Source organism: Anopheles ziemanni, chromosome 2 (genome assembly GCF_943734765.1).
Source record: "Anopheles ziemanni chromosome 2, idAnoZiCoDA_A2_x.2, whole genome shotgun sequence".
NCBI classification, from domain to species: Eukaryota; Metazoa; Arthropoda; class Insecta; order Diptera; family Culicidae; genus Anopheles; species Anopheles ziemanni.
Genome location: NC_080705.1, coordinates 10,308,973 through 10,330,382, shown reverse-complemented (window position 1 = coordinate 10,330,382; position 21,410 = coordinate 10,308,973). Strand labels below are relative to the sequence as shown.

The 21,410-nt window shown below is 48.6% G+C and overlaps 2 protein-coding genes across 2 annotated transcripts; one reads left to right on the top strand and one right to left on the bottom strand.

Moving 5' to 3' along the window:
* The first annotated feature begins 273 nt into the window (after nt 1–273).
* LOC131281269 (translation factor GUF1 homolog, mitochondrial) lies at nt 274–2,272 on the top strand. Its single transcript, XM_058310548.1, has 2 exons — nt 274–2,040; nt 2,116–2,272. Exons 1-2 carry the CDS (start codon nt 274–276, stop codon nt 2,239–2,241), a joined length of 1,893 nt encoding a protein of 630 aa, XP_058166531.1. The 3' UTR covers nt 2,242–2,272.
* Nucleotides 2,273–3,845: 1,573 nt separating this feature from the next.
* LOC131281051 (protein MON2 homolog) lies at nt 3,846–20,970 on the bottom strand. Its single transcript, XM_058310303.1, has 8 exons — nt 20,851–20,970; nt 7,168–10,104; nt 6,451–6,876; nt 5,646–6,382; nt 5,158–5,577; nt 4,369–4,866; nt 4,209–4,291; nt 3,846–4,141 (listed from the first exon to the last, which is right to left on the bottom strand). The coding sequence occupies exons 1-8, from the start codon at nt 20,968–20,970 to the stop codon at nt 3,924–3,926; spliced, it is 5,439 nt and encodes a 1,812-aa protein (XP_058166286.1). The 3' UTR covers nt 3,846–3,923.
* Between the last annotated feature and the right edge of the window lie 440 nt (nt 20,971–21,410).

The following is a 21,410-nucleotide window of genomic DNA, read 5'->3' as shown; positions in this document are numbered from 1 at the left end:
GTTGGGTTTGTTATTGTTTGACATCTGTTTTTGACAGTTCTCGTGTTGGTGCGTTTTGCGTTGTTTTTTTTTCTTGGTTGTGTAACGAATGTAAACACAAGGAATTTTAGAAACAGCGGTGTTTGTATCAATTTGTAGTGTAATATGAATTAATTATGGTTTTAACAAGTTACTCACCGATCCGAACACTGTGTAGAGTCCCGATACGGTAAGCATTGTTTGCCGCTTGATCCATTCGCTTCTAACATCGAACGACGCCTTGTTTGTAGATGGATGTTGAGCAGCTTTCGACACAACAAAATTCACAACTCCGCCAGTCATTTAGCAGAAGAGATCGAGTACGATGAAATTCCGGTTAGTCGAATACGTAACTTCAGTATAATTGCACACGTGGATCATGGCAAGAGTACCCTCGCCGATCGATTACTAGAGATTACCGGTACCATCGCCAAACATGCCGGCAACAAGCAGGTGCTGGACAGCTTGCAGGTCGAAAAGGAACGTGGCATCACGGTGAAGGCGCAGACCGCCTCCATCATCTACAAACGTGCGGGAGAGAATTATTTGCTTAATCTTATCGACACACCCGGTCATGTGGACTTCTCGAACGAGGTATCCCGCTCGTTGGCCGCCTGCAACGGCGTTATACTGCTGGTGGACGCAAACCAGGGCGTCCAGGCGCAGACAGTCGCCAACTACCATCTGGCCCGGTCGAAGAACCTCGTCATTGTGCCGGTCCTGAACAAGATTGACCTCAAAAATGCTCGTCCGGAAGCGGTATGTAACGAACTGCTCACCCTGTTCGACATCGATCCCGAGGAAGTGCTAAAGGTTTCGGCCAAGTTGGGTACTGGTTGCGACGAAGTACTGAGCAGTATCATCGATCGTCTTCCACCGCCGGTTGCCAACCGGAATGCACCATTCCGAGCGCTTATCTTTGATAGTTGGTTCGACAAGTACAGGGGTGCGCTTAATTTGATCTACGTGAAAGACGGGGAGGTGTGTACCGGCCAGGAGATAGTTCTATGCCACACGGGTCGCGCGTATGAGGTGAAAAGTTTGGCCCTCCTTCGACCGGATGAACGCAAAGTGGACCGTTTGGTGGCGGGACAGGTTGGGCTTCTCGGGTGCAACATGCGCACGAGCAAGGAGTCACAGATCGGCGACACAGTGTACCTCAAACGGGACAAAAGTTGTGTCCCACTGCCGGGTTTCAAACCCCAACAGCCAATGGTGTTTGCTGGTGTGTATCCACCGGATCAAACCCAGCATCCGGTGCTGAAGGGAGCGATAGAAAAGCTGGTGCTCAATGATTCCGCCGTCACCGTAATGCCGGATTCTAGTCCCGCGCTCGGACAAGGCTGGCGGCTGGGGTTCCTTGGACTGCTCCATCTGGATGTTTTCAGTCAGCGACTTCAGCAGGAGTACGATGCTGAACCGGTCCTTACGGCACCCTCGGTTACGTACAAGATCAAACTGAAGGGTACCAAGGCTATCGCGGCACACGGTGGCAACGAAACGGTGTTCATCAGCAACCCGGCACTCCTGCCCGACCCGACGTTCGTGGAAGAGTACCACGAGCCGTACGTCCTCGGCACAATCATTGCTCCGACGGAGTGTGTCGGGGCGATCATTGGCTTGTGCGTGGAACGACGCGCCGTCCAGAAGACATCCCTTAACATCGACAACGAGCGCATCATGACCACGTACCTCATGCCGTTGAACGAGATTGTGCTGGATTTTCACGATCAGCTGAAATCGCTCAGCTCCGGTTACGCCAGTTTCGACTACGAGGATTACGGGTACGTGGAAACAAGCATCGTGCGCATGGACGTGCTTCTAAACGGCCAGCTGGTGGAGGAACTGTGCACCATCACGCACTCGAGCAAAGCGCAGAACCATGCGCGAGAGCTGGTGCTAAAGCTGAAGGAACTAATCCCCCGGCAGATGGTGCAGATTGCCATTCAAGCGGTGGTCGGGGGAAAGATTTTGGCCCGAGAAACTATCAAAGCCTACCGGAAGGATGTTACGGCCAAATTGGTAAGTTCTAGGAGTCAGTACGCGCCATATTTGAAGTTTTAAAACCTCCTTTTCTTTGGCCAATTTTCTTTCTAGTACGGTGGGGATGTTACGAGACGGATGAAGCTGTTGAAACAACAATCAGATGGAAAGAAAAAGATGCGATCGATTGCAAACATAAATGTGCCGAGAGATACCTTTATAAAAGTGTTAAAACGATAGAAAAACTCAGCTGGAAGCCATTAAATTTCAACCGCACCTGAATGGCTAAATTAAAATTGCTTCAGCGAAATATTATGGTCCTGGAAAGAAAGTCAAACAAAAGACATAATTTGGAGTTTTACAAACCCACTTTCTCCCCCATCACAACTTAAAGCAGGTACGTTATTTTAAGTATCATTTATTTTTACTCTCTTTTTCATTTTGTATCAACACAACCATGTAAGATGAATGTTTGTTTCACTTTCGATTACTCCTTGCAAATCTCTCTGTCTCACTAAACAACTACTTTAAATGGTGATAGAACGATAGGAATCATCATGATCGGATCGACTCGGACGCTGTAATAACATCCAGCATTCGATCCTATAATAAGGGAGGGAGTTCCTCTTCTCTCGCCGTGCGTCTCTTCCGTTCCAATAGAGAAAGTATTCAACTACCTATTCGGCACGCTGGTCTGTTTTTTAACCGCCTCGTAACTTTTTCCGCTAGGAAGCCGAATGAATGAAAAATGAAGGAACAGAATGTGCTGGATCATAACCCGATTCAAAAATGCTTCAATGGTTGGTTTTTCCTGGTATTGAACCCATAAATGTGCTAAGTGTATCAAAAGCGGCATCGTAAAAAAAACATGAACGGTATAGATTTTGTTTGGCCACGTTCCGCACGCACTACATCTTCTTGGCACCTACTCGTCACCGGGTAACTTACACGGACCGGTCGTTCAAGACTAAACGTTAACTAGAAAATCTCTAATGCTCGAAAGGTTGATCGATTCATAGAAGAGGCATTGTTGCAAGATGCGTTGGTAGGTTAAACTTGTGGGTTATTTTTAGTGGATCTGTGTGTTTTAAGAGAGGAACTGTAATCGCAAAGTGCGAATGAAAGGCTCGAAACAGGAGTGAACCGCTACGCGAACATTAGCTACGCTACCGAAAAAGTTTAGTGTATAATGATGTGTATAATTCGTATGAACTGGAGGAAAAATACTTGTAATGCAAATATGCTTATCATACGCAGTAAATCGACGGAACGGAACGGAATCGTATCGTGATATGGATAAATGATCGTTTTCGCTCAAAGCTGTGAGCCTACTGCGATGTTCCTAATGTGTTGATGCTTCCATACCAATATACGATGTGCGAAACGAGGAAAATAATGCATTGGATCCACTACTCTCGGTGGCCACTCTCTGGTTTGCACGCTGCCCCACTTGCCTGTTGCCAATTGAGGTGTGAAAAATAATACCGATAGCATTAAGCTACGCCCGGGTGCTGATAATAACTAACACAAATATAAACACACCTTCGAAAACCGTTTGCTCTACTTCATGTGCTAATAATATGCCATCCTGATTCGCTCTTTACGTTCACTGGCTTCTTTAAAATGATTTATTTAATTTTTTGTTTTGCTAAAACTTTCGTTACCATTTTCTTTTGTCTCCTGTTTTGCTTGCATTTATATTCTGTTGCTAACGTGTTGCTTCTCGTGTGGAGAGTAGCATGCCTTGCTTTTGCTCTTCGGAAAAAAGTGTCCCCTGTTTTCGTCCGTCGTTGTCATAACTTCCCCTCCTTTCATTTTGCTAGCCAAAATGGCGTGCTAACCCTCTAGACCAGTAACTTCATCAGCAAACCGGAGTCGTACCACACGAGAAAGAAGAAACTGGACGAGGTGTGCGACAGCAGCTAACAGTGGCTGATGCCGTTGGTATTAACGATCTCGCTAGCGGTACCGGGAGCGGTATGGCCATTATCGGCCAGCGCCGTTGGTGGAGGTCGAAGAAGATCACAGTACTGCAGGAGCGCTTCACGCAGCGACCGGGACACTTCCGCCGAGCTGGTGGTTGTACAGTCCACCAGGTAAGGGTAGAGGTTGATCAGCTGCTCCCAGGCGGTGGTACCCACTTGGAGGAGGAGAAAGATAAAGAAAGTGTTATCCACGTTGTCGAAAGTGGAATACGAATGTGTTACCTTTGGCCGGTGGTGCTTTCTTCATCGATATCACAAGGGTGGCGACGGCCTTTAGCACGAAGGAAATTTCCGAAAGTCGATACCTGTAAGAAACATGGAAAATCCATTAATTAACCTTCCCGAAAACGGACACACAAAACACCGTCACACTGTGGCATACCTTGGCAACGGAAACTTTCCACTCAATCTTTCATCTTCGTTGAACTTTCGCAGCACCTCCTCGAAGCGATGCAACAGTGCCGTAATGGCCAGCTGTCCCGCAATGCCTCCCTCCGTCGTCGTGGCGCTGGTGTTGTTGTTGTTGGCCACATTGCTATCCTTTGCATCGCCGGCTCCCGTGACCGCGGCCGCCGCAGCCGCCGCATGCGATCCGACCCGATCGTCCAGCAGCGAAAACTGTAGTAACGTTTCGAAGCACGTCTTGGCAAACTCCTCGCGCAGCTTCAGCTCGGTTTCGCAACCCGCGAACGGTGTGCTGCCGGTGGTGGCCGAGTGGATTGAACCCTTGTTCAAGATTACCACCGCGTCCAGGATGAACTGCTGCGGGATCTCTTGGCTGAATGGGAGAATTTCGTCGCGTATCAACTCGATCACCTGACAGTCGATCGTTTCGTCGAGGATCAGCTCGTCCAGGCCACGATCTTCCACAATGCAGACACTGTTTTGGGGGGCGAGAAGGGGGGAATCAGTTTGAATTTGAATATTTTAAGGACCTGCTAGGATTTGCCAACAACAATCTAATGCCGATCTGATAAAGCTGGGTCATTTTTATAGAAGCTTCCATCATCTACCTTTGCTTCCAGAGAGTTTCCTACAAAAACAAGATATCTTCATGATTCAAGGAACGGGATTTTTCTTCGAGATAATGTTGTTTTCCCCAAAAGAACTACTTTGTATATATAATAATCGCGATCTCGCTATCAAAACAACATAAAATTAAATGTAGTACCTCTTGGTGAACAGGAACTGATCCAACGTGTCGGCCAAATCCTTCCACATTGGGGCGAACGGTTTTGGGTGCTTCCGTGCCACAGGCAACCCGGTATGCAGCACGCTGATTAAGCTCGAAATGGCCAACTTCCACGTGCTCGACGACATGCACTTGTACTTGAGCGACAGCGGTAGATGAAGCGCCCGGATGATCTCGTGCAAAATCTGCCCATCGATTACTGCCACGTCGTTGGCCGTCTGCTGGTAGAGCTTTACCGCCACCGTGAGCGCTTTCTCGCCGAACGGAATGTAGTTCATGCTGACCCACTCGACGCCGTTCGTGTTGGAGGACACGACGGGATGAACCAGACCGCCACCGGTGTTGCTTCCAGCGTTCGTACTCGCTCCTACACTGCCAGTGCGGGATGATTTCAACGGTCTAAGCGGGAAGATATAGAGAAAATTACCTCGACTGGACATGCCGGGCACTGGAGTAACGTTGCTCACCTCGTTTCGACCCGATCGAAGCTCGGTGGGGCGCAGGCAAACTTGCTGAAACTTAACAACTGCTTAAAGATGGCCGATATCATACTCTTCAGCCCACCATTGCCACCTCCACCGATCGCTTCCTTCTGCAGCAGCTCCATGCAGTCGAGTACGCCGTCGTGCAGGGGCGTTAGCAGTGAGTCCGAGATCGTGGACATAATGTAAGGCGTCGAATCGCTGTGCACCGGAACGGCCACGGCGTTCATCAGCACGGCACACAGTTGCGTCAGATCCTTGCTGTTGAAGCGTGCCCGGATGTGCTGGAACAGCGCCGGAAAGATGTGCACCAGTGCGGTCAGGAAGGCCTGGCTGGGAATGTACAGATCCTCACCGCCACCGCCACCACTACCACCACCAACGCCACCCTTATCGGACAGTTCACCCACCGATGGGGGTTTCGTGCTTTCCGCACCAATGTTTAACCATACGCGCCACGCAACATTCCAAATGTCGGCCTCGGACGTTTGGCCATCGGACCGCCGGGCAGGTTCGTCACCCGTCGGCCCCGTCGATGCGGACGAGGGGGCTGGCTGCGGTGCGGGGCGGTTGTAGAGGATTTCCTGGAACGATTTCAGTGCCGCCAGCGAAACCTCGTTACTTTTGCTAAGCGCCGAATTTTCAATGAACTCCAGCAGGAGTGCCCAGGCACGAGGAAAGTCTCCCAGCAGCTGCAGGAGGGCACGCTTGTTGTTGAAAACCTAAGGGAATAGAGATCGAGATTAATAAAATGCCATTCTGTTCCAAACACTTGCGTACATGGACTTACCCTCGAAACACCGGACAGTGTTAGCACCTGCGTTTCGGCCCACTGCTTCTGGGCGGTGTTTCGCGAATGGTGTATCAGGATGTTCCCGCTAGTGTCCACCTTCTCGTTGCTGGCGCAGCTCGATAGCGCCCTTACCTTGTCGAGCAGCGGGAACAGTACCTGCCACAGGACGGCCTGCCAGGTGGGCGGATTCAGCAGCCCACCGTGCGCGGAAATGGTGGAGAAAAGTGTCTGCCCGGCGGACTTTCGGACGGCCGGTCGCGGATCCACGCACAGATCGCCGAGTCGCGCATATAAACACATCCACAGCCGGTCGAAGTGGGGCATGTTGAGCGTGCCGGGGAAGTCGGGCAGCACCGACATGTCGTCGCAGACGGTTTGCGACAGTTTCTCCTGGTTTTGATTGAAATAGTCCGAAATGTTCCACTACAAAATGAAATCATAAAGAAATCAAATATAATTAAAAGGGAACGTAAAATAAAACCAGCATGTTTTTAACTGCGTTATGCGATTTGCAAAAATATATATAACTTGGAACCACTTGAAGGACAAAATATTGTGAAATCAAGCTGCGGAAACACCACGATCTCATCAACGATTCCTACTACTTTTCGTGAAGGTTTCGAAACAAGTTATTCGCCCCATTCTACAAAAAGGTTGATTTATCCTATCTATAAGATTTTATCCAAAAGTTCCCTCCACCCTTCGACCACTTACCATCAACCCGACGGCCGTCAGCGAGATGTTGAGTTCCTGCGTTTGCGAGCCAAACTTTGCCGCCGTATTGACGCACAGTGGTAGGCAACGCCAGGGCATGACCGGCAGAAAGTCGGTCACGACCAGCTGCAAGCACTGGAATGCAATACGGATTAGCGATTCTCCGTGATGGTCGCTCACCGCACCAATGATGCCGAGCACTAGTGGCCAACCGTGGGAGAGCGTTTCACCGGCACCGTTCAGTACGAGCAGCACGCAGTCGAGCTGACGCTGCCGGACATCGCCGTGCGGTACGGAGGAAAGTTCTGCCAGTGGACCGAGGAGCAAGGTTTGCAGTTTAAGGTTCTCCTTAAGCGGACGCTCGTACTTGTACTGTAGGGCGGCTTTCACCAGGTACGTGATCGCTTCGACGCCCCACTCGCGCATGCGGATGTGTGGATGCTGACAAATCTCCAGCAGGTGGTTGGTGAGGGGCCGCCAGAGCACTTCGATGCGCGCTAAGTTTACCAACCCGGTCTCGAGGAGCTTGGCCACGGCGAAGAGCGACGGTTCGCGATTGTTGTACGCCAGCTCCATCGCCTCGTGGGACAGCTTGCACAGCGCGTCGATAAGGTGGTGCAGGGCGACATCGTCCAGGTACTGGCTGGACTCGAACAGCTGGCTGAGCATGGTCGAGAGCACGGGCAGGTCGGTCATGACCTGCGTGATGGAGTTCGCGTCGGTCGGTGGCTTCTGGACGGCCTGCAGGCTGCCGCCGGTCGATGGCTTCAGCCCGAGAATCCACGCCAGGTGCTGCAGCGTGGTGAGCACGATGTGCCACGAGCTGCCCAGTATGCTGCCGTGGCAGTGCGCCAGATGCAGCACCGAGCGCATGCACTGCAGATTCTTGGCCGTCAGCAGCACCGGTCCCTGGTGGGCACCGACGGGCAGCGAGGAGGTCGGCAGCGGCGTCCCAACGGCCACCACCGGGTGCCGCTGCTGCTGCTGCTGGTCGATCTCCGCGTACGATGCTCCGTGCCCACCACCGTGGAAGCCACCGGCCCCCATACCACCCATGTCTGGCCCGCCGCCGCCGCCCAGGCCGCGCATATGCGCCGGCTTGAAGCCCGCCGTGCCCTGATAGTTCACGTTCAGCACCGATAAGGCATAGTGGGGAGGTAGCGAGGCGCGGCACAGTGCCGTGATGAAGGCGTCGCGAGGCGTATGCAGCTCCAGCAGCCCGCACAGGGCCGCATAGTTTTGAATCGCCTTCAGTACACTCTCGGTCGAGGACTCGTCCGTGGCGGCATCGATCAGCGGCCCGAGTGCCGTCAACAGTCCCAGCCAGCTCGAGTGGATGAGCTGGATGTGCAGTGCCTTGTCGGCGTCGCTGACCCGCTGCCCGTACGGGACCGGTTTCTCTTCGCCCAACTGCGACGGACCCTGGATCGAGAGTGAAATCGAGCGCACGATATCGAGCAGGCAGGCGTACGCCACCGAAATGCCGTACCCATCCGGGATGGGCGGCGGTTCCATCTTGTCCAGCATCTCCAGGAACGTGGACTTTGACTGCCCGCTTGGGAATGTCACCACCAGCGGAAGGAAAACTCCACGAAAGATGAAACCGGGCTGTGGAGAAATACCCGGCCCGACCGGCATTCCACCCATCAACTGCGATTGCTGCCCCGAAGCTCCTCCCGAACCTCCACCTCCACCTCCGCTGCCTCCACCACCTCCCCCACCGCCTCCTGCCGCGCCACCAGCACCCATCGACGCGCTGAGCAGCTGCGGGTTGATGAACAAACTTTGCACGTACGTCCCGAGCGAGTTGATAATGTCCTGGAAGATGTTGGTGGCGTGATCCTTCAGGTCGTAGCACCGGCAGAACGATATCAGCAGCTCCGGCTGTATGGTCATCTTGTGCAGCACCTCTAGGGCGAGCGACCGCTGCCAGGCCGGTTTGTCCGGATCGAGGAATTTCACGATCAGCGAGAGAAAGATCTCACACTCCGTCACCAGGAGGCCGTGGTAGCGTTGGATCAGTATCGAGACGACACGCAACAGGCGCATGCTGATCGGGAAGTAGGGTTTATCGTGCGGTGCGCCACCCCCGGGCCCTTGCACTCCCCCACCTCCGACACCGCCCGGTCCTTGCTGTGGAGCCACCGTGCGGTATTTGATGTTGGGAGAAAACAGCTTAATGACGAGTGCGCACACCCGTTCCTTCAGGAGGAAGCTGAACTCCGGATTCCGGTAGAACACCGACGTGTACTGCGTCAGCACGGACTCGAGCAGCTCCAGCCCGAACGTGCGTGTCATCTCCGTCATGCCGAGCAGCCAGTACGGCTGGTCGGCGTTCACCAGCTGCACCAGATCCTGAAACAACAGAAACGCATCGGCCGCACACGGCAGCAGGCCCTTCGGTGCGACGCCCGTCGCCAGCTTCAGCTCTTCCAGGTTCACCTCCCGACGCTCCCCCCCTGGTTCCTGGTTCGCATCGGCCGCCGCCACCGCCGCCGCTTCCGCCTCCTCGGCAACCACCCGCTCGAACACGAGCGACACCAGCTGGCGCACCGTCGCCCCGGCCGTATTGATCGTCGTCGAGTCCTTGGTGAAGTGCAGCCGAAAGCAGAGCACCAACGTTTTGGCCAGCGTTTCCCCGTGCACGACCGCGTTCGTTGTCAGCAGCAGCGTGACGCTCTGCAGCACCTTCACCTCCTCGGTGCCGTTCTCCATCAGCATCCAGAGCGTGTCGGTGATGTAGCGGGCCCCCTTCTGGTCCACCACCTGCTGCGTGATCAGCCGTTGCATCATGCCGAGGCAGAACTTTATTATCTTCACGTCCTTCGACTCGCAGCCCTGCACCAGCGGGTACAGGATCTGGTTGACCACATAGTAGACCGGTGTCTGCGGATTAGCGCCGGCCGCCTTCAGCTTTAGGATTGCTTCCTCGCACGACTGCAAAAAAGAAAAACCACGGAGTGGAAAAAAAGATGGAATTAAAAAACGATCAACAACTGAGGAAAACGAATCATAAACCACCATCGGGATGGGATAAAAAAAAACCCCAAAAAGGGGACAAATGTACAAACAAATCCGATAGAAAAATAAACAGCGCCAAAAATGGACACGGAAGCTACCCGATAAAACTGTCACAAACTGTCCGCGCCCCGTGTGAACGGTGGACAAATCTCGGGGACAGCTAGGAGCTCGAGAACGCTGGCAACAATGGCATAGCCGAGATTAGGGACGCCAGCTTAATTAGCATACAACACGATTTTCACCCCGTTTTTCTAGCGTGCAATAGAAGAACGAGAACCAAAAGAGAGAAAAAAAAGCGGCATCCCCAGCATAATGTGGCAGTAAAGGCAAAACCAATAGGGCGAAAAACCCACCCTCGCTTTTTCCTGGAAGGAAAAACAAAAGCACCTATCTACGGTTCGGAAAACAAACCACGTCCCGAAAACCGGTGCGCCGGTTGGATGGATTTACAGGTTAGCGCGCGCTGGGGCATGGGTGGCATTCCGTGTTCCGGGATGGATCGTCTCACTTGCGGACGAAGAAATGTTGCTGCCATTGTTTTGCACCTCATAAACCCCCACCGCCATCATACCCTCTTGGCAGTGATTCAAATCTGCAAGTGAGCATACATCACACACAAACACACAATTGGGGCAGCGCCGTTTTGTTTCTGTTTGACAATGTTTCCGCCGCCGAGCGCTCGTTTACCGCTTTTAGTCAGGATCGCGGTTCCGATCCGGTGGCAAAATCCGGCCGAAACGGACGGAGGGAAAACCCCGTTCGACGAGTTTTCCGTTTACTGAGCCCATTGTGTGGTGGAAAGCGGTTGAAAAGGTTAATTCAGCGTGTTGTTCAAAGTGGAGGCGGTTAGAGAATGGAATGCGAGAATTGTTCTTCCCATTGTTGTGGTTAATGTGAAAAAGATGGTGCATTTTAATTTCACACCTTCACACACACACACAGTAGGAAGAGTTTTTTGTGACGCAGATTTTGTTTTGTGTATTGCAGAAAGTTAAAAATAAATTAATCGAAACATCTAAATCCCGGAAGTTATAAATCATCTTCGATGGATGGATAGAAAGATTAACACTTTGTTTGTGTACATGTTCGTAGCAAGCGCACACAGTAGGCAGAGATTAGAGCAACTAGATACACGCATACTTTGATTCAGGTGACTGCAGCATATTTCTCCCATAAAGCGCCTGTCAACAAAGTTTTTCTTTCAATCAACTGATGTGGACTAAAATCAGAAATAATTTAATGCAGAATTTATGCAAGTTAAAATTTTCATGCGCGCAAAATCTTGGCCTACGAGCTCATTTTGTGCATATTGGGGAAATTCATCCAGTTGAAATATTTAAAAAATATTTGATTACACCCATCAATGGGCAATTTAAAAAAAAGCTCTGAACACTGAAGAAATATGGCTGCCTGTAAACCATACTATTTATCATCCTTCAGCTTGCGGAGAAAGGATCATTTGTTATGCAGCGGAAAGATTAACAACCCAAACAACTGCGCCAGGATTCACACCCACCGCACGTTGTCTTTGTGCAGATAAGGGAAAAACGAACCAATACAACAAAAAACAAACAAACAAGCTAGAATGTAGTGAGCATAACCTAAGACATACAAAACACTGCATTTTTCTTCGGTATGGTATTTATGTCCTTGCAAGTAAAACACCGAATGATAAAGCACGGGCTAATGGTACCGAGAGAGACCGAGGCCGACGTTCGTTCGCAGGGAAATAAATCGAGCGTAGGCTACAACAACAACAACAACAACCAGAGCGCGCCCCGGCTTGGTATGACAAATTTGAAAGTACATTTCCCGCCCCTTTCTGTAGCCCTCGTGTCTCGTCCGGAAGTGAGGGCAATTATTCTTCGACATTTTCCACCCACACGGTAGAAAGGGGAGGGGAAAGGGAGTCAGTGGGAACGGATGGAGGCGAGCAGTACCTTTGCAATCCCGTTTCGGTGCAGGTGTATTTAAATATAGATCCCGCAGCAGCAAGGTCTCAAGCAATGCAGCAACTTCCTGCCGATTTGCGGTGGACCAATAAATCATTTATTTATGGTCGTACGAAATGCATTCCCCGTCCGATTGGTGAAGAGTTGGTGGGAGGGGTTTTCCCCCCGGCCGGTGCACCGTCGTGTCGAAGATCTTCCGGTAAGCTGTGAAAATCGGTGCATTATGGAGTGAGCACTTTTAAAATCGAACAGAGTGCACACGTACACGAGTGTGCGTGTATCCGCAAGCAAAGGAGGATAAGGGAAAACCTTATCCACGGACAAAACATACTTTCCCAAAGCATTTGGCGAATGTGGTGCGCTAGCACACCGTTCAAGATTTACCTGGCAAACAAAGTTTCTTGAGTTCCCTTGTAGGAATAGAAAGCTAGCGGGAAAAGCGGAAAAGTGGACGAAGTTTTTAATGATCCTTACAAGTGGTGCACGATACAGGGCCAGCCTCCCCTTATCGTGGTTTGTGTGGTGTGAAGGTTTTCGGGCCCAGATTCGCCGGTACGACGTCTAATTCGCCCAACCACTTAATGCATGATCACGTTTCCGCATCTTGAACGGTACCGGCGTTCGGTAATCCTTAAGCAGCATCTCATTAGAAACCCCTCCCTCGGGTTGATTCTCAAGTGTGGTCTCGTTTTAATTACTTCAACCCTTTGCAATTCCATCGAAACAGGGCAGAAAACCCCAAACCCAGCGTGTGTGAGAGGGGGGTTTTCCAATAAAAAACGGATCGATTGTGACCGTCGTCGTTCCGCTAACATAACAATCTCTACGTACAACCGATTCAATTCAATGTAAAGCTCACCTAATTGAGATCGACGCAAGAAGGTGATTTAAAACGTGGTAAAACCGACAAATCCAAATATGTATAATTTTAACCAACGAGTGGAAAGAGTTCTGGTAATGATGACTTTCAATTAGCATCAATTGAGTTGCTACATACCACAAGTTTCGATGTTTAATTTCTATTTTAAAATAAATACTGTAATCTACAAAAAGGTTGGGGTAGATATTGAATGATTTTAAGTATTGCACAAAATTTTTAATAATCAATCAAAACTATACAAAGTTCCTCGAAGAATTTCTTATATGCTATATCTTTTATGTACTAAATTTTATGTATGTTTCATATTAACCAACGAGTGGAAAGAGTTCTGGTAACGATGACTTTCAATTAGCATTTATTTAATACCACGAGTTTCGATGTCGATTTTCTATTTTAAAATAAATACTGTATTCTGCATAAAGGTTGGGGCAGATATTTAATTAGTTTTGTGTTTCAAGTCAAATTCGACGAAGAATTTCTTAAATGCCATGTCTTTTTAAGTAGTTAATGTTATATTAAAATGGATGGCTGATTATTTATAATTTTGATAAGAATATCAAATATAATTTTCACACGTGTTTGATTGATTATAAATTCAAATTAAAACAATTTTACAATGCTGCAAATAAAATAATCAGCATTAGTAGAAAAAAAACAATCGAATAATTGGAAAACTCTCCACAAAGAATCTCAATTCCTATGACATCGAAACCAACCGACAAGGATACCGAAGGACGCACACGATGTGCAAAAACACGTCGTCACACTACTCATTCGGCTTCCTTTCCGGTGAAGTGGCGATAAACTCATTCGTTACGATAAAATCGTCCACTGACATGCGGATCCTTCACTCGTCCGTCGAGGTTAGCCTTCCCACTAGTGGCGATATATGCGTGATGATTATGATTTTTCCGTGCGCATTATCGTGCTGCACCTACGGGGGGTGGTGGCCAGCCTCGAGCTAGACAATGGGTACCCACACCCAGCTGGCCAGCTTCTCCGGGTTTGCGGTTTCAAGAGCCATTTACCATCGTCACTACTACAACGCATCGCATCGCTTCGTTTCGCAACCGGAAGCCACCGATGGGCCTCTCCTTGGGAGGTTAATGAAACCGATTCGTACGTCATCCGACGGAAAAGAGGTGGGAAAACGAACTCCTAGGCTACGTACTGTCGACATGCACGCGCACCTAATTTATTGCTTACCGGACAAAAACGGCCCGGGACAGTTTGTTTCAAACCAATCCCAACCCGGTTCTCGTCCGTCGTCGGTCGGATTTGCTTTGGTGGTCGTCTAGCACCTAATCTAATGCTTTTCACTTCCGTCGTCCATCTCGAAACGATGGAAACAGGTCCATCAACTAGACCGGGGGACCGGACCGTTGGGTTGTAATTAAGATTTCCACCGAAGAAGGGTTTTCCTCTCGAGAATGGAGGCTAGGAATTGGGACGTAAAGAAAAGCGCAATAAACCATTCGTGCTATTCCAGCCGGAACGGGCCCGAAAGTGGCACTTCCGTGGTGCTTTGTGTTCTTTCGAATTTAGAACTCTACATGCAACAACTCGTACGCCATCGTCATGTAACGAGTGTGTAATTAAACATTCCACAGAGGAACAGGTCGTCCGGTATTTAAAGCATCTCTGTTTTGGTTTGTGGAAAATTTTAATCAACACACGTTTACGAATTATGTTTTGTGAAACATATTGTTAACACTGTGTTTACCCATTGAACGAAATTCGGTTTCCAAGAGCCGAGGATACTTTTCAAAAGCTCTTCGCCACCAACTTGTCTCCTATCCGTGGATTAAAGTTTACAAAGGAAAGGATTCGCCAAAGGACACGCGCGTCGCAGGAGGACTGTCTAAACATTTTAATTAATTGCGTGAAACTTTTTCAATTTTCCTCCCAAACACACAAAACACCACCAGCGAGCGGCGTTACGACGAGGTGGATATTTTAAGCCCCCATTGTTTTGCGCGTCCCGTTAAAAAGCACGTTAAACCAATCCTTAAGCTTGGGCGCTCCACGGTCCAACGGTCGGTGGTTTTTGGGAACGGCCAATATCATAATCGTTTCATGATACCGAAAGCCTATCGTACCCACCAGGCCCGCGCGGAATTATGCCAGAACCTCAACAGGACCTCCAGGTGTTCCGGGTCCCCCCCCGGGGCCATGTTTTGTGGCTTTCGGGTTGGAGGCTTATTTTGCAGGGCGGACTTACACGGACAGGCTCTAAGCTCTCTCTCTTCGACGGTGTACGTTCACTGTAACGTCGGGAATTAGCCGGCGCATCATGGGTGCCATCTAATTAAACGCTAGTACGACCCGCAAAGGCTGCTCCAACGATGGGCGGTTTGGGTCAACCTCCCACCCCCTTAGTGACTAGTGTTTGTTGATGATGGAGACTGAAGGTATGATGATTGCAGTACGTCGCTCCAACGTACCCTTTCACCAGTATCGACATGATGTGTGGCAATTCGGTTTGGGAACGTTCGAATAAGCGGTTCCAACGAGCGACAGGATGGACGATAGGGCCACGTGTACCTCCGTTATAACTCATCGGGCGACGTACGCCCCCAGGGATTTTCTTCGGGAAATTTGTTTGCAACCGTGGGCGCGTTTTGATAAACGGGCTTTTCACCTCTATTGCCAATAACACATACAGACACTCGTAGAACTGAGTAAGGGTAGGATGAGTGATGGTGTACTGCGGTGGAATTAGCTGAGTCAACCGAAAGATGTTACGGCGGTAGGCCGCATATGTGCGGTTTCGGTTGGGATCAATTAACAGATCAACACGGTCCCCGGGCCGCTGGTGCTTTGAAGCCATTTTAATTGACAGTATTGTTTTTGATGTGTACGGTATACCGTGAACCGGTGGGTTGTTTGAGTTGGAAATTTAAAATTCCGGAAATACGGAAAAATATAACTTTAAAATGAAATTAAATAAAAATAGTGCAGTTATGAAATCTTAAGAGAATTTGTTAAACAAGTCAAGTTTGAACGATACAAACATTAATTATTTTTAAGACACACACAATACACATGCACTAAAACAGACGTTAAAATTCGCAGATTACAGCATGATCTGGTACAGCAATTTTAAGTGAATGTGAAATATTCATGGATGGATGGAGATATGTAATAAATAAATAAAGAAATGTCCCCGATTCACACACAAAACTGTATTTTTTTTTCGAAAAATTTTATCAGTGAATATGAAAAACAAAAATACGAAGCGGAAAAGAAAGGACTCGTTAGAACAAGAAAATTTCCTTCTACCAAGTTTTCCAAACGTTAATGAAGTACGGTTCAATAAATGAATGAATTGGAAAACAATATTGCGCATAATCAGATTTTTTGTCCCGTTTTTCTCAACACTTGCATCGCTTCATTTCATTCGTATCCGAAATGACTGCAGAGGGATGCGAAAATAAGTTGAACTGGTGAAGCTGTCATAATTTTTTACAATCTGGTCAAATAAAAAACATTACAACTCCCCGAACATGATAGCATACTCGGACATTCCTGCACAAAGCAAATTTGCATAAAAAGGTCGCAAAAAAGACCTTTTTTACGACTGTAAATGTTTTGCCAATCCTCCTTTTTTGTGGTGGTTTTAGTATTTTGACTATTTGCCAAACATAAGTGATGACAATTTTTTTAGTATTAGAAAATGTATGAGGATTGTTTTAAAATTTGAAACACCGGTTTTTCAATGATGAAACGCTGGTACAATCGAAATGAAAAGGGTACCAACTGTTTACGCATAAAAATGAATTGCTTCCATCAATTTGAAGTATCGTACGCGGGGTACAGCGCCCAGGAATGTAATTTACATTTTAAATATGATTATTTGTTGTAAACTGCTTTGCACGATTTGCCCGGGCTCATATCACTAGCTCTTGCATCTTTTATCACGCTGCATACATTACTCGGCGTGTGCTAGGTAGGATAAATGAATCCCCGGGGGTAATTATAATTTAATATTAATTACCGGCTCTGTCTCTCTTGAGTCCACCCTTGCCGAGTTTGCTTGCTTTTCCAAATCCAAAACGCCACCCCCTTCCCGAAAGAGCAACGGCAGAACGATATTGGGATGTGCTTCCGTGCTAATCTCGGCTCGGTTCGGAACAGAAAGCTAAAACATGTAAATCAGCTCAGCCGTAAAATCCTTTTACACTCATCATAGGGGCATCTCGCCCATCGCGTGGGCGTCCAACAGTGTTGCCCCACTGCGGAAAAACCTCACCCTTCCTACTCCACCAGCGAGTGTCTCAGTGTGGCCCCAAAACCCACATTTCCCCCGAAAACTGGAGAGAAGGTTGGTTGGTTACAAAAGGGTACACGAAGGGTATGTGTGATCTAAATCTCACCCCAAAAAGTCGGAAAAGGGCAGTAAAGATTTTCCACCGTCAGCTGAACAACACTAGAATGATGGCGGTGGTGGGGGTGGCGCTGGACGTTCCATCCCGTCCGTTCGGAGTGGAATCGGGCCATCTTCTTCGCGCGGGGATTTGCGGGGATTTTATGTGATATACATTCACGTCTTTCTTCCACCCCCCTCCTTGACGATCACCACCAGGACACGGAACCGAAAAGCCATTCACTATCAGCATCCCGAGCGTTCGTTGGCTCCAAACGTGTCTTTTCTTGGATTTCACTCCCACCCTCCCTGGTTCTAGTCGGCCGGACGGAAGAAGGACACGGGAAAAACTGGATTCCGTTCCGAAGGAAATAATAATGCCGGCGGTGGAATCAAATCTGATTAAATAAAAGAGGATGGCGCCGTGTCTTGAGTTTCGGTTCGTAGCTGTTGTGGTCCGGTTCTTTCTATCGATGTCAGTGTGTTTGCGGCAGCAGGATTTCTATTTATATTGTGCTTTATCACTATTTTATACGCCGGGCCAGGACCGACAGTTTCGGGAGGCCAGCGTACCAACAAAACACGGAAATAAAATTTACTTGAAACTAGAGTAAAACGAAAGAAGGAGCAGCAGCAGTGGCTGGGAATTCCAAGATCTTTTATGTCCCCACAAAACTCCTCGCCCAGTTGTGGTGGTGGTTGTTACACTGGAATTGTGTAACGTGCAACCAAATAAATGGCACCATAAAGTTCCGGTGCGATTGTGCCCTTTTGCAAGAAAACGACCAACGTCGCCGGGATCTAAAGGCATGCACTTTTCAATAAAGGACTTTCCCATGGGCTTTCCCAGTGCTTCTTCTTGCAAGGGCGGTAAAAACAACTTCATCCACCGGGACCCTGGCGAAAACCTAGTGCGCATCCTTTGCTAATGGTGTGGTAGTCCGTTGGCTCGCCCGTTCATTACGAGGTGCATTTAAAGTTTCAATGACTGTACACAACACTTGCTCCTGCTGTTTTGGGCGGGCCGTTGGTTTCAATTGGGCATGTTGTTTGGGGTTATTTTTTTCACCTCCCCAAACTACTTTCTTCTGCAACACAGTCTGCCAACAGTTGTAATACGTTTCATTGATAGCTACGATAAAATAGTTAAACAAAGTAGAGGGAGAGAGTACACTCAAACTTTCACTAACAAGGAAACGTACCGGCAACGTACGCCGGAGTGTTTAAATAATTAATTATAATTAAATTGTAGCAAACGGTAGAACGCTTCTGGGAAGACCAACCGAACCGAACCGAACCGAACCGAAATGGGGGAAATGTGTTTGGGTGTCCTCTTTAGTAGCTAAAAAGTCAACGAGTTATCACATCTCGTCGGGACGTGATAGAATCCTTCGCTCCGGTTCTGCTGCCTCTGGGGCTGCAGTGCGGATGCTCGAGAACTTTGCCAGCAAAGGATAGTTTGCCCAACTTTGCCGCCCTCCCCTCCCCCCGGAGGTCATTCTGATCAATTAGGTTCGGCATCCAACGTTCGGTAGGAAGTTTCGGTAGTCCCGCGGGGAACGGAGCGAACATATCGTTTAGGGTGTTTTATTTTTGTTTGAAATGGTATGTAGTCCTATACGCCTCCTTCTTTTATGTCTACGTGGGATCGTCTGGCTAAGATGATCTTTCGTGAGTTTTCAGTTTTTGATCCAGCCTGTCTTTACAATCCCTTTTCTGGAGAGAACTTTTCCCCCACAGGAGCCATTTTTTAACTCTTCCAAATTAGACAAAAGGTCACGAAAAGAACACGACGGGATATTCCGCCGACTGACACAATGGGTCTGGCTTTCTGTTTGACGGATAAATATTGAATTAGCAACAGCCGGTTGCCTTCGGGCCGGTGCAGACAGATCCTTGCGGAGGCTGCGGTTAGTTCCCCCAACGGGGGAAATGGCGCTAGGAAGCTCTACTAACTAGTTTACAGGCTACGGCAACACATTTTCCATTTTCTGCTAGACTAATTTGTTAAACTGCTAAAAAAGGGGGTTGTTTTCTGGGCTTTCCGTGCGGGAACGGACACAGAGCCCGGAGATAAGCGGTCTCAGGCGTGAAATGGACGCTCGGTGCTTCCAGGGAAATCTAATTTATAATGCTCGACAATGTTCCTATTATTTGCATCCTTCGCATCTACTCCCTCCTCCCTCTCTCGGCCATATGAACTCGCCAGGGGTTTCCGGTGGAGGGGGCGGGTGAAGTGTCCGAACTGGAACGAAAGCTTACGAGGGTGAGCGAGAGTTGTGTTTTAAATATTTTAACAGAAATAATCATTTTAATTAACCGCACACGCCATTTGCCGGGGCAGGATTGTAATGGAAAAAGGACCAGCGCGGCCAGTTTGCATGGCATACAAAATTCCCATTACACCGGACCGCCCAGGACCCACAACACCACCAAAGCAAGCCCTCTGTCCGAGTGTGGTTTTAAATTCGATTAAATTTCTTCATACACTACATCCACGCTTAAACCGATGGGGGCTTTATCTGCCACCCCATGGTGTGAGGTGTCCCAAGGGGAAGGAAAACTCCGTGAAAAATCCCCTTCCAAAGCCAGACACACGAAAAAAAAAGACCGGGGGAGAAAATCAACCATCATTAAACGATCGCTAGAGCTCAGCAGGCCGCGTCATCGCAGTAAACGCTTTCTTTCGTGGAGGAAAAGAAGATCGTAATCCAAGCCGAAAGCAAATTTGCACAAATGATTTAAGGCGCCTTGGCCTGTGCGACCCAAGACGGCCACTTGGCGGACTTGGCGACTGGTGGTTGTAAATTTTGTGTTCGTGGTTTTGTTTATCCACTGTTGTTTGCCTTACGATACTGTTCTACCATGTGATAAATTTCCTTCGACAGAAAAGTTTTTTCCTGAGTTTCCCAAAAAAGTTTTGTTGGTGTTTTTCTTTCTGTATACAAATATTTCAGCGAATAAACAATAAGATGAAAGAATGATAAATATCGGAAAAACGTTTTTTGTAATACGAAGAAGCTAGAATTTCCAAAACGAATAAATGTGGAGCTATGAAACATAGAAAATAAATAATTCGAAAGTCTTCCTCACTTTCACCACTCTTTCTTATGGCCACAAGCGAACGCCACCAGCGCACAGCTGTGCCACCGTATGCGCCGTATCATTTTATCAGATGACTCAAGTGTCGTGTACGAGTGATTAATAATGGATCGCAACGACCATCGAATTTTGGGAGGCATTCGTCAACCGGCACCAGCAGAGTGGGCTGATAAATGGTATGTGTGGTTATTTGTGTCGCATAAAATATACCTTTTCCATTCAGCTACCAATCTTCCGCGGTGTCCAAGGGGGACTGTATTACTTATTCTGTCACGTTTGCGTGGCCCTTGGCTAGGCGAGAACGTCCCCTCCTCTTCAACCCACCACCCTGCCGGGGCTATGGAGCCCTGCCAACAACGTACCTCTTTGATTTGTGGATATTTCTTCTTCGTCTCCAGCGAAAGGTTACGAAAATCATTCTGCAGCACCTCGAGAAACTTTTGTGCCGCCTCGGTGTCGGTCGTACCGCTGACAAACGACATTCTTGCGGCGTTCCCGGTGTCTCCGGTATGTTTTTTTTACCCCAAAGCGGACCACGAAGTTCACGGAAAGGTTGCTCTACCAAAGGGGTGATGGACGAGATATCTCGACGTCTTGTGTGGGGGAATGTGAACTCCTCAATATTGCACCTTTCGTGTTACACTGGCACACCTTACGTAAGGGTTTTCCCCCAATGCACTGCACTTGCTTAACGCCCACTGACTTTCTATGCACTGCACACGATGGGGGAGGCGATGCACTTTTGATTATTATTATCCAACAGTCAGGATGAGATAACCTTCATCACACAACCGCATCTTCCTTGCACAGCACCTCCATCGGGTTACGCACGAAAACAAACATCCCCTTTCTTGGCCCGTGGTTAGGTTGGGCGAATTTCATTCATAAGACACTATCGGGGCGATGTTTACTATGATTTGCC

Coding starts and splice junctions, on each gene's coding strand:
- LOC131281051 (XM_058310303.1), bottom strand. CDS start 20,970: ATGTCGTTTGTCAGCGGTACGACCGACACCGAGGCGGCACAAAAGTTT. Junction 5,578..5,645: donor TTCGATCGGGTCGAAACGAG/GTGAGCAACGTT, acceptor CTTCCCGCTTAG/ACCGTTGAAATCATCCCGCA. Junction 4,292..4,368: donor GGAAAGTTTCCGTTGCCAAG/GTATGCCACAGT, acceptor TGTTTCTTACAG/GTATCGACTTTCGGAAATTT.
- LOC131281269 (XM_058310548.1), top strand. CDS start 274: ATGTTGAGCAGCTTTCGACACAACAAAATTCACAACTCCGCCAGTCAT. Junction 2,041..2,115: donor AGGATGTTACGGCCAAATTG/GTAAGTTCTAGG, acceptor TTTTCTTTCTAG/TACGGTGGGGATGTTACGAG.